Source organism: Chlamydomonas reinhardtii, chromosome 5 (genome assembly GCF_000002595.2).
Source record: "Chlamydomonas reinhardtii strain CC-503 cw92 mt+ chromosome 5, whole genome shotgun sequence".
NCBI lineage: Eukaryota > Viridiplantae > Chlorophyta > Chlorophyceae > Chlamydomonadales > Chlamydomonadaceae > Chlamydomonas > Chlamydomonas reinhardtii.
In genome coordinates, this window is record NC_057008.1 from 2,451,008 (window position 1) to 2,468,713 (window position 17,706).

The window sequence follows — 17,706 nt, forward strand, 5'->3', positions numbered from 1 at the left end:
CACCCCAACTCCTAGTCCCAGCCTGATTATACAATGCACCATGTGCCAACACTCCATACAAATGCTGGAAACACAAACAGCCAACTGCCCCACAGCCACCTGGACCCACATATCCCTCCCCCCCCCCCCCCCCGCCTCCTTAGGGGCACCCACAGGTGGGCCATGCATTGCCACCTGCCATACCTGCATCGGCACCCCAACTCCTAGTCCCAGCCTGATTATTCAATGCACCATGTGCCAACACTCTATACAAATGCTGGAAACACAAACAGCCAACTGCCCCACAGCCACCTGGACCCACATATCCCTCCCCCCCCCGCCTCCTTTGGGGCACCATCAGGTGGGCCATGCATTGCCACCTGCCATACCTGCATCGGCACCCCAACTCCTAGTCCCAGCCTGATTATACAATGCACCATGTGCCAGCACTCTATACAAATGCTGGAAACACAAACAGCCAACTGCCCCACAGCCACCTGGACCCACATATCCCTCCCCCCCCCCCCCTGCCTCCTTAGGGGCACCCACAGGTGGATGGGCCACGCATTGCCATCTGCCATACCTGCATTGGCACCCCAACTCCTAGTCCCAGCCTGATTATACAATGCACCATGTGCCAGCACTCCATACAAATGCTGGAAATACAAACAGCCTACTGCCCCACAGCCACCTGGACCCACATGTGGCCCCTGCATCCTTATAATGGGGCGGCTTGGTTTCGCAGGCATTCTCTAATGGTGGAGCGCCTATCTTCAGCTCAGTTTCTGGGTCTCTCTCGTGGGGCGGCTTTGTGCTCAGGCGTTCTCTAATGGTGGAGCGCCTCTCTTCAGCTCAAGTACTTGGGTCTGCTTTATCTGGCAGCCAGCCCCTTTCTTTGACATGGGACGTTACAGGCAGGGGACCAGGCAACGACAAGGCGGGCAGCAAGCAACAGGCAGCAAGCAAAACCGCGCCCCTTAGACCACAGGAGGAGAAAGGACCCGCAATGCAACCACACCAAACGGGAAGGGGAGCCAGGCACCAGCAGCTACTTTCAGTGGGGCCCGCGACAGAACGACCCGGAGCCTCCCCGCCACTCACACAGCCCAACACCAACCCGCACGACAGGGCCACAGCCAAACCTAGAGATGGCACCCTGCTACGCCACCCAAACAACAGGAGCAGCCAAGGCACGCACCTCAGCCACCACTAGCAAGAAGCAACAGCCAGGGCAAACAACCTACCAGAAGTAAGGAAGCACACACACACACCTCCACCCTCACACCCCGGAGACCAAAACACAACCAAAACGAACACAGCTAACCAAGAGTGAGGGAGCCCCTGTCTTATGGAGCGCCTCTCTTCAGCTCGAGTACTTGGGTCTACTTTATCTGGCAGCCAGCCCCTGTCTTTGGTTCTGATTTCCTTGGTGGTCCGGCGGTCTTGGTTCTCAGTCTCCTGTTCTCTGCCTGGTTCTGTAGGGAGGGGGGTGGCGGCGTGGTGGCAGGTAGAGCTGGCTTTGTTTCGTGTGGGTTTCTGTAGGCGTTGTCGTGGTGGTGTGCCGTCGCTGAGGGATTGGTGTGGTAGGGCAAGGCCCTTGTAGTGGCCCCTAAGTGGGTCTAGGTAGCTGCGGTGTGTTGCTGGGGGTGTTGTTTCGGCTTCTGGGCAGCCTAGGGCTGCTGCTTTTTTGGTTAGGTGGTGTTTTGGTTTCCTAGGTGGTGAGCAGGTGGTCTCTCCTTCTCTTCTCTTCTCTTGCTTCTCTTGCCCTGTTGGGGTTCTGGTCTGCGGGACCAGGCTGTCTTCGGGTCTCTGTGCCCAGCAGTAGGGGGGGAGCGTGTCTGCCCCTGGTCAACTCTGTAAGGATGAAGCCTAAAACAAAAAATGCAACTGCGCTTCACTCAGTGCTCGTATCTTCCTTCTTTTCGACAGCAATTTGCCCAAAAATGCCTCCGGCGGAAGAAGTTTTTGATTCTTGTGGCCAAACATCTGTGGAGACGCGTCAGGTTTGGAGGGGTCTTTCTGAGATTCGCAGAAGACATTTTAGGGCGTTTCTGTCACTTGTCCGGGCCCAAGGCAAGGGTGACTGAGGTTCCCCAGGAAACTCTATCTACGGCCGTGTCCTGCTGGCACCGTGGGGGCACACCAAGATAGGGCAGCCTTCTGCTAGGGGACGAGTCATTACGTGGGTGGATGAGCGTGATGAGCGTGGGAGAGGGCGCTGGGGTTTGGCGTGGGGATGGGCCACGTTTTGCCATGGAGCCATAGAGCCGGTGCTTTCACGGTGCTTTCCGGTGTTTTCAGCAACGCTATAACAGGGGCACACGCCATGCGGCGGAATGTTTTGCTGTGCCGGAGCAGGAACGTGGGCTGGGGGCAACAGCAACCTCACCCCGCATACTACAACAGTGGCACCAGGGCTCCTATCTTAATGTCTCCAGACATTAATTGGCCATTTTGGCCGTTTCCTAGACATTCCTCCCGGGGACTAATGTCTGAGGCAAGACATTGTTCGCCCGGTTTTGGGGCGGGTTTTGTCCGAATTCCTATGGAGAAGCCCCCAAACCGCCATGTGCCCAGACAAAAGACGGCGGCCACCCGGCCGTTTTTGTCTGAGCCTAGACATTGCCCTGAAAACAAGATACGACCCCTGAGTGGCACATGTTGTGCGGCAGAATATTTTGCTGTGCCGGAGCCGGAACGTGGGTTGGGGGAACAGCAACCTCACCCCGCACCAGCGGCTGCCCCACACGCTGTAGTTTGTGTGGAGTTTCTGTTTTGAGATGGATGCACGGCACGATTGGAGATCGAGAGATTGCTGACACGGCCTGCCACCCCCCTGGCTTGACACGAACCGTGCAAATTTTTGGGATGAAAGTTGCGGCGGCAGCGGGTTTCTGAACATTAATGATGCCCTACTTCGGAAATCTGTCACTGGCACCGCACCTGCCTTCTTAAGATACGAGCACTGGGCTGTCTTCGGGTCTCTGTGCCCGGCAGTAGGGGGGGAGCGTGTCTGCCCCTGGTCAATTCTGTAAGGATGAAGCCTAAAAAACCCTAAAAATCCAACTAGATAGGCAGAATGCCGAACTAAGGAGAGCGGCAAGCGCTAACGCTCCGGCTCTAGTACGGCCTCCATGCTAAACCCCGCTCAGCCCCCACTCCGCTACGCTCCATAGTGGATTAGTGGCTATGCTTTTGGGGGTCGTACGGCAGGTCAGGTTGGTTGGTCGGGGAATCCGAGAGGTTCAGTGGCATAGGGTCAAAAAAGTTTGTTCCTACCCCTCCCCCCTGCGCCATACTTTATAAGATTCTACGAAGTCTGGGGTCAGTGATTCCCCCTCCTGACACGTTTTGTAAGCCCCCCCCCCATTTTGCAAGCCTTTAACGTTTGCCCAGCAACTTGCCCAGACTTCCGAACATAAAGTGTTTGTTCACTTCCCTTCCGTTTGCCCATCCATTCTGGCAAGCTGTCCCACGGACCTACAAACTACAGGTACCGACAAAACACTGGTCAAGAAACCATCTCAGGCCAGGGAAACCACCCTGTCCCACGTGCCAAACACGTCTTGCGGTCCTCCATCTTTCCTCCTGTCTGCAAGCTCCTACACACACACACAGCCGCACTGACACTCCCCTGCTGCCGCCCTGTGCTCTGTTGTTTTCTTATTCGCTCGTAGGTGAGAATTTCATCGAGGATTGGGCGGGAGCTTGGACTTAGCGGCCAGGAGTAGCGACGCGGAGCTAGGAATTGTAGGAGTGCTTGGGCCTCACGGTACCGTGAGCACATGCATGGGTTTGCACCCTTGAGAGCGTGTGGACACTAATCCCCCCTCGAGGTTAGAGTAGCGGGGGTTGCGCGATTTCCGGTTGGTAAGACCGGCGGCTCACCGCAGCAGGTATGCGAGGTAACTTCAGGTAACATCCGTAAACCGTCGCTTTGCTGCATCGCATACACTGTCTTTGCGCAACGTTTTCCTTGTGCTCTTTAACACACAGCCGCAATGGCGGACCGATACTTTCAGATAAGATGCCCCGCCCAGACACATTCACCAGACTGGAATGTCTGTCAAGTACCGCCCGCAGAACCTCTTGTTGTCTCCCATCTGCGTCCTGATGCCACACGGCACGGGCACACTGGTGGTGTGCCCTTATTGACGACGCAGTAGTAACACAGTCAGCACTGGCGCCTGTCCCTTTTCAACCTGACCTGCGTGAAAATGAGTTACTCCTGCCTGCCAATCCAAGCCCCAGCAGCGCAGGGTCCCGGTGGCTTGAGCCCGGTCTTGAAGTCTGCCGTGCCACACCAGTTGGCGTGCCTCCCGCCACCACCCCCGCGCCCATGCTGCCCAGGCGGCTGGGGCCCCCTAAGAATGGCACGCCGTGCCGTGACCCCGCAGCGCCGCCGCCGGTGCTGGTGCCGGGAGGGCCGTCGGCCATCGAGCCGGCACCTGTGAGCCCACGGTAGGATGAGTCCATGTTTGAAAGGGCGCCCGTGCGGGAGGCGGTCATGATCTCGTCGTCCTCGTCCACCTCGCCCTGTAAAGTGACATGACAGGGTTAGGGAGCGATCCAATGATTGTTGAGGCCAGCAATGGGCGAGCGCAATGAATGGCCCTCCACAGCTTGGTAACAAACATTCAATGAAAGGCGAAGTGGTACTGAAAGGCGAGGGGACAGGGTGCTGGAAGTTGACGAGCATGCCCAGGGCATGCCAAAGCTGCTTTACGCCTGTCTTCTACATATCGCGTGCCGCTGCCCTCCGCCCATGTTCATCGCTGTTGCCTAACCTAGTATGCACAGAATCCTCTCCGCCCACCTCGCTGTCTCCCTCCTCGTGCAGGTCCGGCAGCGGCCCAAAGTTAGGTCCCAACACGTTAGGCCCCGGCATGCCCGCGCCAAAAGGCAGGAAGTCCGGTTCCTCCACCTCCAGTGGCTCTGGCGCAGCCTCCAGCGTCTTAGGGGCACCAGTGGGGAACACGGGGAGGGGGGGGGGGGGTTGCAAAGATTTGTACAGAGAAAGGCGCGGGGGTGGCAGAACTGAAAGGGCAAAGTGAAACAATGAAAGCAGCAGGCATTCGAATTTGAGGCAGGCATGCGCGCAGCGTGGGCGTGGTATTCGAGTGCAACCGCAGAGGGCCAGTAATGATCTGTGTGGCATTGGGCCAGCATTGATCTGCGCGAGTATGCTTGATGTGGAAATGCATTGTCGCTCCCCAAATCCTCAGCCTGCACACCTCGGCCGACTGGATCCAGGGGTGCTCCAGCATGTCTGCCAGGCGTAGCCGCTGCACACGATTGCGCGCCAGGGCCCGGTTGATGAAGTCCTTGGCGGGGTCGGACAGTAGCTTGGGCATCCGCAGCTCGCCTGGAGTTAAGTCAGTAGGAACAGGGCGGCCTCACAGGAATGCAAGCTCGACGTGCCGAATTGGAGTAACGACGCGCACGACCCTGTGCCCCACCTGTAAGGATGAAGTTGGTGGTGTCCTCCTCCGTAAACCCCTTGAACGGCGGCTGCCCCACAAGCATCTCGTACGTCACCGCGCCCAGTGCCCACGCGTCCGCCTACAGGGAACATACAGCAACAGCGATCTAAGCCGCATACCGAGCACATGCGCCTTCTTGCATTACGTTTATTCCTGGTAGTACTGGCCTAATGCCCCACAGCAGTCACCAATCCACGCATTGATACCACGCCCTTGCGAACCAAAACGAACACAACGTCAGGCCCCGCCGCTCCACTATGTTAGTTTTCAAACACAAGGAACAGAAGGGCAGTGCCGGATCCTGAAAAAGCAGCTGCTCCTGGCGGTTGACTTATGTTGCTGCTCTCCAATGCCCAGAATAACCCTGTCCAAAAGCGCCAATACGCACCTCTGGCCCGTACCCCGGTGCGGACGGGTTGTCCTTGTTTTCTTGTGGCGAGCGCTTGAGAGGACAAGACAGCACCTCAGGCGCCATGTAGTCCAGCGCTGTGTGTGTTAGGCCGAGCAACCATAACGCACGAACGTGCTAAGGAAATTTGCCATAACGTTAACTGGCCCAATGCTCCCACGCAGACCTCTGGTTACATACCGGGCCCTATCTATGCATTCGGCAAGGCGTGCATTCCTCTCCCCTTGCTTGCTGCCTAGCACTCACTCCCGGCGTTGCTGTTGGGCCGCTCTTCACGCATGTCGATGGCCAGCCCAAGGTCTGCCAGCTTGGGCACCCGCGTGGAAGTGAACAGCACGTTCTCGGGCTTGATGTCTCTGCACACACAACAAGATATACCGGTATTTTGGAAAGTCGGTATGCTAAGGTGCAGACCACGCGCAGCGAGCCTTTTTCCGCGCGGGGCGATGTATGGTGCATCCCATCGCCCTGCACCTTTGGGGGCAGCCAGCTGGGTGGGTGCGGGACGCTCTCCTAGCTAAGTACTGTGTTCGCACCTGTGCAGGATGCCGTTGCTGTGCATGTGGTGTACCGCGGACAGCAGAGGCACCGCCACTAGCTTCAGGAATGCAGTCTGCACATTACCGTTACGATAGATGTCAACATTCAAATGAACAGGTATGCTGCTGGCATCTGACAAGCAACATGTAGCAGTGTAGCCCGCCTGCCTGGCAAGGTTCTCCAGGGCATTCCTTTCCAAGCGGCGTGAGCCCCCGCTAACGTGGCGTGCTGCATCACGAACCCACGCCCCTGCTCCTGCTGCGGCGCCCCACCCGCATGCACGCCTGTAACGCTGCCCTGCCCTGCCGCGCTGCCCCTCACCTCGGGTATCTTGCCCCCGTACTTGAACAGCAGCCCCAGCAGGTCGCCGCCGTCCGCAAACTCCTCAATGATAAACACGTTGTCGCCCTCCTGCAGCGTTAGCAATAGGTCGCGGACAGGTATGAATTGTTAAGCTCACAAGGGCTGCTGGGCGTTAACCTGAAGAAGACGTGAGAATGCATGGCGAAGCGCCTCATCTGAACGATGCCCCCGCGCCCACGCACAATTGATACTTGTCACGCCAGGTCAACCCGCCACCCCCCCCCCCCAGCGTGCTTCCGCGCCGCACCCATGCCACGCGAGACCCAGCTTGCCTCGTGGCCGTGCGCCACCGTCAGCCTGTGCCCCACCCCCCTTGCGCATTAAACGGTAATACTAAGCTTTTCACAGCTCAGTAGTTGTTTTAAGGGAAATAGTAAGCTGTAATAAAGTCACTTCGTCTTTCATGGACGCTACTCCCTCGCACCATGAACGCCGCGTAGAAGCCGATGATGTTGGGGTGGTCCAGCATGGCGTGAAGCTTGATCTCGCGGAACAGGTGCAGCCGCTGCAGCTCCGGCAGCTGGCTGAGGCGGTACACCTTGACCGCCACGATCAGCTCGCTGTTCTGGCACTGGGCCTGTGAGAGCAGGCAGGAGCATGGCAGTAGTGACGGTGTCCTTGTTGTCGTCGTTGGTAGTCGTGTTATTGTTGGTAAAATAGTTGGCACACGTTTGATCTTGACATTGGACCGCTGGACCAACGGCGCATGATGCAGCATGTAACAGGGCACGCAACTTTGCATGCCGTGATAGGGAGCTGCACGCCGCGGCTTCCATCCAGAGCCGCAGACCCGTGCCCCGATATCTGATGCCGTGCTCCAACGTGTTGTAATTCTGAGCCCCGGCCGTCCCATGCACGCCTGCATCAATCACCCGATACTTGCCCGTCCTGTCTAAAGCACGGATGCTACACCAACATTGACGAAGCTCGCCCCCGTGCACTGCGCTGCACTGCGCTGCGTGCCACAGTATCAGCCCGCCCAGACCCCGCGCACGCCAGGAGCCCCCTCGCTTTGTGTTCCCATCACTCTGCCTGGCAGGCACGGCTACATCTCCTCTGCGCCCACCTTGAACACGGTGGAGGAGTGCCCCCTGTGTATCTGGTCCAGCACCACATAGTCCTCGCTGCTCCACTTGGGCCGCCGCATGCCCGCCGGCAGGTTAGGCGACACGCACAGCAGCACATCATTGCCCTCCGCCTCCAGCCCCTCCACCGGCTGCAGCGCGCCCGACGCCGGCCCCGGCCCCTCGTACACCGCGGGCGGTGCCGAGCCAGGGCCCGGCCCCATGCCCTGCCCGCTGCCGCCCCGGTCGCTCACGGTGCGGCTAGTGGTATAGCCGCCGGGCCCCATGGGTTCTTCGCCCGAGGTGGTGATGGGCGGCGAGGGGCCGGGCTGCTGCGCGTGCGCAGCGCCACTGCGGCTGGAGCGCTGCTGCTGGATGTTGGCGAGTGCGCCGCCCACGGAATGGGATGCCATGGAGGCGTGCGTGGGAGTGATGGCTTCATAGTAGTTGTTGGTGCCCACGTCCCGGATGAAGGAGTAGTGCTCCGAGTTGATGCCAAGGCATGCCTGTGCGAGGGAGAGGCGGCGCACGGCAACTGAAGCGGGGCGTTGTGGTTTGGTGCGGCTATAGGGAGGGTGCAGCAATGTATTGGCGGCCGCAGGTTGTGCCATGGTTCCTGCTATAATGCGAGTCCAGTCAGTCCCTGGTAGCCCAACGCATACCTTCACGGACGCAGTCCGCCGCGTGGGTTGCAGGCCTGTAAACCATGGTGACAAGGAAGGCTGATGCCATTTCCTACCTGAACCTGCAAAACCCTGCCAGCCGACCATATCGTGCTAGGACTAAAGCACCGCTTGGCCATCTTTTGCGACAGGCATGCCCCCAGCTGCAACGGCGTTGATGCTGGCCATGCTGCAGCGGCGCGCTGCCCAGCACGGCCGAAACCGGGGCACACGGTTTCACGCCCCCACCCGCCCGCCAGGTCCCTGTCAACCGTTTCGAGCAAAAACTCACCCGTCGCTGATGCGTAGCTGTGACAATCGCTGAGAATGTCCGTTGAGGACTGGCGCCGTTGAGGCTTTTGCACGGGCTGGCCCTGAGCCAGTGCATCAGCTCGCCCTTGCTCCTCGCCGCGACCGCTCCTGCTGGCTGCATCCGCTGGCTCCGAGCTTCCAAAACAACCAAAGCACGAGAACACCATCGGCCTGGGGGCAAGGTCCTACGTTGCGACCGCTTTCCCCTCCCGTTCAGTCGGGCGACCTCTTCCACTCAGCCTCCTCTATACCATGGTACTACATCCATTGCCATCGTTGGTTGAGTCTCATATCTTTCGCGGAAGGTGGTCCAGTCCCCTTCCCGCAAGTCCTTCCGGGCAAGCCGAATAGATGTTATGTTGATATATGTTAGCAACGTGAATGTTGATGACGCAGAGAAAACTCACAGAAGCTCAGGAATGAACGAAGGGGGCAGTCTCTCCAGCAAAAAAGAATATGTACTACTTTCTGCTTTACAAATATAACTACGGGTTGAAGGTCACAGTTGGCAACTGGGAGTTGGAGCGAGGGTGCCGAATCGCCGTGTCGCATGCACGCGCCTGCTGCTGCTGCTACTCAGTCCTGGAGTTGTCCAGCGAGCTAAATCCCATGACACTACAAATTAATCTTACCTTGCATTCTGTGTGTACCATTGGTCCGCGCACGCGTCAGATGCTCAGAAGCGCCCAAAGAATTGAGTTTATCTGCGTTGTCTCCGGCTGCCGACAAATGCTCGATTGATAAGCAGGCGCTACAGCACTCGTGATGGACGCACCGCCAGCGGCTGGCCCGGGTCCTCCGAACAGCACCCGGGCACCACTGACTTCCACACCCAGCCTCAGCCGTATCCCCACGCTACAAGCTGGCCTGCGCAGTAGTAATACGCGGTTACCATCTCCACCAGTTAGCCCTGGTCTTAGCTCTCCGTCGACGCCGAACGCCAACGGCTTCGGCGGTGGACAGGGAAGCGGCAGCAACACCTGGACGGCAGGGATGCTGGCCAGTATGCGAGGCAGCAGTCCAACGCTGGCTTCAGCCGCCACAGCTGCCGAGCGTGAGCGTCGAGCCTCTGTCAGCAACTCCGTGTATCTGGGGCAGCCGGCACCATCGTACGGTCCCACCAGCAGCAGCACCGGCGCTACCACGCCTGGAGCAGCGGGAGCGGGAGCAGGACCACCGGGACGCCCAGGGCTGCCGCCCAGCCTGTCGATGCCGCGAGGGAACGACAGCTCTATACCGGGGCAGTCGCATCGCTCATCCCTCAGCGGCCGACCGCCCACACCCACTGGGTCAGGGCTGCGTTCATCCATCGGCGGCCCGCCCAGCGCATCCATAACGCTGGGCGGGGCATTGGCAGCGTCTGGGAGCGGCCTCATCCGCTCGGTGGACCTCTCGACGGCAGTGCCGCCGTCGGCTGCTGCGGCGACAGCTGCAAGTGTTGGAGCTGGCGCTTACTCGGACGCGGGCACAGGCCGCAGCCACATCCAGGTGGCCGTACGCCTCAGGCCCTTGTGGTGCGTGCGGGTGACGGCGTTTGGTTGAATTGCGGGATCGTGGGGGCGCTGACGTGTGCACAGGTCAGTCTCTGGACTTCAGACAGCGCAAGGCCATGGAGGGGCATGCCTTTTGCGCGGATTGCGAGACAACTTGTGCGCTTTGTAGGGTTGGCGGATCCCGGTGATGCTTGATTGACCTCGACCTTTTCTGTGTGGCTGTCCATGTTTACGGTATCTACCTCCTTGCAGCGAGAAGGAGCGGCAGCGAGGTGACCGCGCTGTGTGGGGAGTGGACCAGGAGGGGAACGTTGGCATGCTGGATGCGGCCGGCGGCTTCATCGCCAAGCACAGGTAAGGCTGCTGGCTCCAGCTCGTACCGGTGCAGTGTTGGACCGGGGAACACGGGGAACTTCAGTACCGTATCCAGTGCCAACGTCCATCGAAGCCGCCTGCCCGCCGTGTATCCTGCATGGGCGCCCACCCACCACCATCCATACTCCTACGCCTGCCCGCAGGTTTGACACAGTTTTTGGCCCCGACACCGACAACGCTCTGGTGGCCAGCAGCCTGGCGCTGCCGCTGGTGGCTCCGGCGCTGGCAGGCGTCAACGGCACCATCTTTGCGTACGGCGTCACCAGCAGCGGCAAGACACACACAATGATGGGCACAGAATCGGTGCGTCCTGACGTGCTGCAGGCATGCAGCCCCTGACTATGCTTTTACAATTACTGCGCTGCTGTGATTGACTTGCGGCGTGTCATGTGTGTTACACCGTACTCCCGCTGCTAATACGCAGGACCCCGGTGTAGTGCCACGCATCGTGCGGGAGCTGTTTGCCCAGATGGAGGCGGCGGGGTCGGCCCGGCTGTTCCGAGTGCGCATGTCAGTCATGGAGATTTACAACGAGGTGAGTTGCAAAAGAATGTGTCTGTGATGCCATGAGCGCGAATGGGAGGAAGGCGGGTGCGGCTGATCCTGACAGGCAGGACATGCGCTGGGCAGGGACACCTGCAGCACGGGCTGGCATCGTCATTTGAGGGCGGTAGGCCGATGGCGCATTTGCGGCTCGAACTGCTTGCACCATACCAACACAATGCAAATTGCCTCACTCTTTCAGGTCCTAAACGATCTGCTCGACCCCACGCGTACCAACCTCAAAGTCCGTGAGGACGCTCGCAGCGGGATAGTCCTGGTGGATGGACTGTTGGAGGCGCCGGTGGCAAGCGCGCAGGAGGTGGGGAACGCAGGTGCACGTGTAGCTGCTATTACGTTTAAGAGCTTTCTGGCTGCCCCATTTCTTCAAGGAAGTGATCTGGGTTTTCTCTTGTTCTACATCTTTTCCAACGCCCCAGGCGTTGGGCCTTATAGCGCGCGGCGACCACAACCGCAAGGTGTCCGCCACCGCCTTCAATGAGGACTCCTCGCGCTCTCACACCATCACACGCATTACCGTGGAGTCAGCCCCTGCGCCTGCAGACGCGGGCGCCGACGCCAGCACGCCCGGCACACGTGGCCCCGGCAGCAGCCGGCTGGTGTCCTGCCTGTGCCTCATTGACCTGGCAGGCTCGGAGAGCGCGAGGGCGGTGGTGAGTGGGTTGCAGACACATGGGCTCAGTGCCATTTGAGTTTGTGAGTAGGAGGGAGTGCACCTGATGCTGCACATCATGCGGCATACCCATTCACACGCACACTGTACGCGCACTGTACGCGCACTGCTCTCCACAAGCCTGCTTAACCACCTGCGCCGCAAGCATTTCGGCTTCACAACAACGGTACCTGTCACGCCTGTCGCCTCGGTCACCGGTTGCAGGTGAGCAAGGGCCAGCGCATGGAGGGCTCCTACATCAACCGCTCGCTGCTGACGCTGGGCACAGTCATCCACAAGCTGGCGTCGGTGGAGGGCCGAGGCGCCGCCGGAGCCGCCGGCCACATCCCTTTCCGCGACTCCAAGCTGACGCGCCTGCTTCAAGTGAGCGAGCAAGCGGGAACGGGGACTGGCGAGGGTAGTAGATACCAGCCCGAACTAAACCGAACACAAGGGATTTGCACGCAAGCAGTGAAGGCGTAGCCAGGAACAGTAGTAGGGGGAGGGGGAGGTGCGCGCACATGTCGCCAGTCGCAATGCCTGGGGTGATCCCAAGTGTAACGGCCTTGGGGATGGTGAATGTCCGGCTGAGCGCCGTCCATCTCAACTTGGCTACCTGCAGCCGAGCTTGTCCGGCCCTGGCGCCCGGGTGGCGGTGGTGTGCAACGTGACGCCGGCGGGCGGACAGAGCGATGAGACCGCCAACACGCTCAAGTTCGCAGCGCGGGCCAAGCTGGTGCAGGTGGGTACACATGTACCAACTACCTTCTGGGCTTAACAGGTCATGGCCCATGCACTAAGGCACGTTGCAACCAACTCGACCGCAACCGGAATTCCCGCACCCATGCCTGCCACCGCGCCCCGCAACATGCAGCCGCCTCACCCCGGCCCCGCATCGCGTTCTCCTGACTAGCCATGCCTGGTAACCCGGCCCCCGCAGGTGACGGCCCGCGCCAACGAGCTGCTGGACGACCGCGCGCTGCTGCGGCGCTACCAGAAGGAAGTGGCGGACCTGAAGCGCCAGCTGGCCGAGGCGCGGCGGCTGCTGATGGAGGCAGGCATCAGCCCCGGACCCGGCCTGCGGCTGCTGGGCGCGGATGCGGGCGGCGGCAGCGTGTCAACAGCGCTGGCAGACGCGGCTATGGCGGCGCCGCCGCCGGATGAGGAGGCGGCGGCAGCGCTGCAGGCGGAGCGGGATGCGCGGCGCGGGGCGGAAATGGAGGCGATGATGCTCAAGATCAAGCTGGCGCGGCTGCAGGTGTGTGTGTGTGGGGGGGGGGGTGGGTGTGTGGGTGTGGGTGTGGGTGTGTGGGTGCGTGCGCGCAGCTCCATGCAGTTGCACATGTGGCTTGCGCTTCACACCGCTCTCCTGTTGCACCTGGCTCCGGCTGTTGTGCAGGTGTTTGTGGAGGAGCGGGGCGGCAATGTAGATGAGGTCATGTTTGGTGGCAGCAGCACGCCCACCGGCGCAGGCAGCAGCTCTGGCATGATGGGCGCAGGGGGCGCGGACGGAGCGTCGTCGCTCCTCACGGCCTCCGCCTCGGAGCACCAGCTGGGCGGCGGCCGGCAGTCGCTGCTGCTCACGTCCGCAGGCGAGGAGCTGATGTACCCACCCGGACACATGCGCCACATCGCCAGCAGCCCTGGCCTTACCGGCGGCGTGAACGGGCCCGGAGCCGAGGCAGGTGTGGGTGGTGAAAGCGGCTGGAGCACGCCGGGGCCGGCCTCCGGGCCGAACACGGAGGGTGGCTGTGCCGCAGCAGGGCTGCGGGTCCAGGAGGTGCCTGCGGCACGGCCGTCGGTGACCGGCCGCCGCGTGTCGGAGAGCCGCATTCCAGCGGGGCCGGGCGTGCAGGGGCTGGGCTTGCCGGTGTGGAGTGATGAGCCCGTGGACCGGGAAGGTGCGCTGGGTGGGTGGGATGGTTTATCCGTGAGAAGTTCGTTGGCTGGGTGCAGGTGGTTGGGATCCAGTTTGTGCGGTAGTGCTGCACACGACTGCGTATTACAGTCCTTGTTGCGGCTGCTGTGCGATGCAGGGCGGCCCGTCTTGGGCGGCAGCGCGTCCAAGCGGGCGCTGGGCTCGAGCCTGTTGGACCAGTTGGGCGGCGAGGCGGCACCCACCATTACGGCACGTGGCTCGGACTCTGCGGGCGATGTGGGTGATCTGCGGCAGCAGGTGGCGGCGGCGCTGGGCGCGGGCGGGGTGGCGGCCAGTGGGGGCGGCAGCCCCGAGTCCGAGGGCGAGGAGGAAGACTTCAACGTCAACGACGGTGAGGGCGAGAGGTGGCGAGTGGCGGTTGGGGCGCTGTGTCCTCCTGGGTGACGGGCCATGTGCTCTCAGTACCGTACGTGTCGGGCTCCTATATCACGGCATACCATGGCCTTTGTCATGACTAGCTCCTATCACGGCATACCATGGCCTTTGTCATGACTAGAAGCTGACCTGGAGGCACGCGTGCACGCACGCACGTGGCACGCGTGCAGGCCTTATGTCTCAGATCCAAGACATGATCAAGGACGCTAAGGTTCCCACGCTAGCCAGCCCCAGCGCGGCCAGCGTCTCACGCTCTGAGGTCTTCAGCACGCACCACCACACCGCTCAGCCGCCGAAGTCTCCATCCTCACACCCCGCCCCGCCCGGTCGCGGCGCCGGCCCACCCGCCACGCCGCCGCCGCCCATCCGCACCAACTCTGCCAGCGGCCTGGGTAGCGCGGGTATGGGCCTGGGCCCCGCCTCGGTCTCATCCCTGGCCCGCCGCTCCAACACGCTGAGCCCCACCAGCAGCTACGCGGGCGGCATTGACGCCGAGTTCGACCGCGACTTGGAGCTGCAGGTGTGCCGTACGTATGTGGGTGTTAACTCTGAACCAGTCCCATAAGGAAACAGAAGCGCTGCAAGGAGAAACGTGGGGGGGGGCCTGTAGATTCCAGCCCAAACTAAACCGAACCCAGCAGAGGGGAGGTATTCCCAGTGTTTGTGCGGCGGCAATTTTGCAGTGCGACAGCTGTCTCGGCCGCTTGACATCCCCTGTCAGCAAGGCCAGTGCACACGCTCACATGCACATACATGCAAGGCACTGTCCTGCGTATTTTCTTCCTTCCGTGCTCTCTCTTTCTCTCCCGAACATGCGCAAACACCGCACACGCGCGCAGGTGCTCAACGCCGACCGCGAGGTGCTCCACGACCAGCTGGTGGCCAGCGAGGCCGCCAACGAGCGCCTCACCACGCAGGTGTGGCAGGGGAGCAGCCGGAAGGAAGGGTCTGTACACTCTAGCGTAAGCGACGAGGGAGAGACGGCATTGGCTGCTGGGTGCGTGCGGGCCGAGGCAACGGATGGCGTGCTATAATTTTAGCTGCCTGCTGACCAGCGATGGGGAAACCCACATCCCTCGGTGCTTACACGTGCTCGCCCTTGTGGGGTGTTAGGAAAGCACAAAGGAGAGGTTCGACACCACGTGCGTTGTGTGTGTTGGTTGCTGGCCTGCAGGTTGAGAACCTGCGGCGGCAGCTGGGCTCATACGAGGTGCTGACCAAGCAGGCGGCAGGCGAGCTGGCGGACATACGGCGGCTGAAGGAGGCGTTCCAGGTGGGACCCGCAAGCCATTGTGGGCTGTGCAGTCAGGCATAGCAAAGACATTGTGCGCGGCGGTGGGTTAAAGGGTACGAAAGTGCATGTCAAGCATGTCGCATAGGCAAGCCTCTTCTAGCGAAGACCCTCTTTGCAGGCACGACTGAGCACGCTGTGACTTGCTCCACTCGCAGAAGCGGCTGCAGCGCGAGAACGACGCCCTCCGGGCGCAGCTGGTGTCGCTGGGTGCGGTGCCGGTGGTGCCGGTGCATGTGGCTCAAGGCAGCGCTGCGCGGGGCGCAGCCAGCGTACAAGGGCAGGGGACTCCTTTTGCTGGCGCCACGGGCTCGCACGCACATGCTCCCCCACACGCACACGCCAACGTGGCGTCGCGCTTCGGTCAGAACCAGCCTTCCATCATGCAGACCGTGCAGCAGCAGATGCAGCAGCAGATGCAGGTGATGCAGCAGCAAGGAGTCCACAGCCTGGCTGCGTTTGGCTCGCCGGCGCCGGTTGCGCAGATGCCAGGACTGCATGGCACAAGCGGTGCAGGGCTGGCGTCCGTTGCCGCCACGCCCACGCGGCCCACCGCGCCAGTAGCGCATCCGTCTGCAAGCCAGTCCTCGGTGGGCAGCGGGCGGCAGCGGTCCTCAGGCATTCCGAATGCATCGGCAGGAGGTGGGGATGCCGGCGGTGTCGGAGGAGGGTCTGGACTGCTCTCAGAGCCTACGCTGTCTCAGCTCGTGCTGCCGCGCGGGGCAAGCGACAGGGAGAACGGCGGCGCTGCGGCTGGGCCTTCTGGCACTGCGGTTGTCAGTCCGCCGGGCGCGGCCACATCAGATGTGTCGTCGGTTCGCTCCTCGGCAGATGACGCGGCGCTCCTGGCCATGTTGGAACGTGAGGTGCAGGAGCTGCAGCTGGAACAACAACAGGAGGAGCAGCCGCAACAGTCGCAGCAGCAGGGCAAGGGTGTGCACGGCAGTCCTGAGGCTCGGCAGCAGGCGATTGAGGCGGTGCACAGAATCGAGGCCACTGTCAAGGGTATGATCAAGGTAGGGCGTGGGTATGGGTCGTTCTCGGCGCGAACTTTGGAAGGAGTTGCTAACGCGTTGCTATCTCGCCATCCTGTCCTTACCCCCAGGATCGTGAACGCATTTGAGCAGCGCTTGGAGCGATGAGGTAGCCAAGCTTGTGTGGAGTCAAGTTTGAGGGCGCGACCTTTCAATGTCGCGCGTGTGGGGGCGTGGAGTGCAGATAACTATCGACTGGGTATTCATCTAAACAGAGAGCAGTGATACATACTGACCTACGTACGCGTGCTTTGCATCCTGGTCAGTGTGAGAGAATAGAGAAGGATAGTTCAGGCGTTCTAGATTGCATGGTACGGTAACGTGTGTCCAATTGGACACCGTCGGTCGGGCGTCACCATTAAACACTTTATACGCTTGCTAGCCTATGCGTGCCGTGTCTGCGCGTGCCAATCAGTTCTGAGCGCCTCTTACACTTGCTGTGAGCGCCTTCAGCCACATCATGGCTGCGGTTGGTGGCACCCTAACCTCAGTTGCGGCCAGATGACGCCATTGCAGTAATGCAGACTGACTACGGTACTCTTAACAGCATTCATCAACGGTAATCAGCCCCAACCTGCGGCCTTCTACAAGTTCTGCGGCCTGGCAAGACCACACGCGGCCGGCGCACTGTAAGGGCGATATTGCGCTCGCTGCTCCCGTGCCGTGCCTTCATCATCCTGCCGCACCACTGCCTGCGCGTCAGTGCCTGCTCACCATCACCGCCAGTGCCGCCAACAGGTAGGGGCCCGCATCGCCCTGCCATGCACGCACCCTCGCCCGTACGTAAAGCCAGCACCATGCAGTATGCGTTCGCAATTACGCACTAACCATCACAGTCGCTTGTATACCCGTCTTGCGAGTGCTCCCCCACCAAGGGGTTCCCACCAAGACTCGCATGCACGTGCATAAGTGCTATGCAGCTGTTGTGGTCGTGTTAATGGAGGTAGGTCGGTGACGGTCACTGATGTTATAATAGGACACCGGTCATTGCTGGGGGCTGGGGACTTGGCATTGCCAGGCGCTGCAAAGACCTCTCACAATAATACACTGTCGTTCCGTGACGAGCATTGGGCGGATTCCCAGGTCCGGGCGGTCGCAAGGATGTATGATGCCTGCACGAGCGATGCAGGATTGAACTCTTCACGGGCCTGACCCTGACGTGTCGGCGCCCAAC

At 60.9% G+C, this 17,706-nt stretch overlaps 2 protein-coding genes across 2 annotated transcripts; one reads left to right on the forward strand and one right to left on the reverse strand.

Moving 5' to 3' along the window:
* Positions 1-3,350: 3,350 nt before the first annotated feature.
* On the reverse strand, positions 3,351-9,289 carry CHLRE_05g235450v5 (uncharacterized protein). The gene is made up of 12 exons (XM_001697698.2): positions 8,793-9,289; positions 8,501-8,535; positions 7,841-8,344; positions 7,199-7,351; positions 6,733-6,822; positions 6,408-6,484; positions 6,118-6,227; positions 5,851-5,948; positions 5,439-5,541; positions 5,214-5,344; positions 4,796-4,933; positions 3,351-4,515 (listed from the first exon to the last, which is right to left on the reverse strand). The coding sequence occupies exons 1-12, from the start codon at positions 8,977-8,979 to the stop codon at positions 4,177-4,179; spliced, it is 1,965 nt and encodes a 654-aa protein (XP_001697750.2). The 5' UTR covers positions 8,980-9,289; the 3' UTR covers positions 3,351-4,176.
* A 177-nt stretch (positions 9,290-9,466) lies between these two features.
* CHLRE_05g235500v5 (uncharacterized protein) lies at positions 9,467-17,678 on the forward strand. Its single transcript, XM_043062247.1, has 16 exons — positions 9,467-10,326; positions 10,558-10,659; positions 10,824-10,983; positions 11,105-11,215; positions 11,426-11,542; positions 11,661-11,894; positions 12,119-12,277; positions 12,516-12,635; positions 12,834-13,151; positions 13,293-13,794; positions 13,930-14,163; positions 14,378-14,727; positions 15,047-15,124; positions 15,382-15,480; positions 15,657-16,514; positions 16,604-17,678. The coding sequence occupies exons 1-16, from the start codon at positions 9,806-9,808 to the stop codon at positions 16,619-16,621; spliced, it is 3,981 nt and encodes a 1,326-aa protein (XP_042924811.1). The 5' UTR covers positions 9,467-9,805; the 3' UTR covers positions 16,622-17,678.
* Positions 17,679-17,706: the final 28 nt, after the last annotated feature.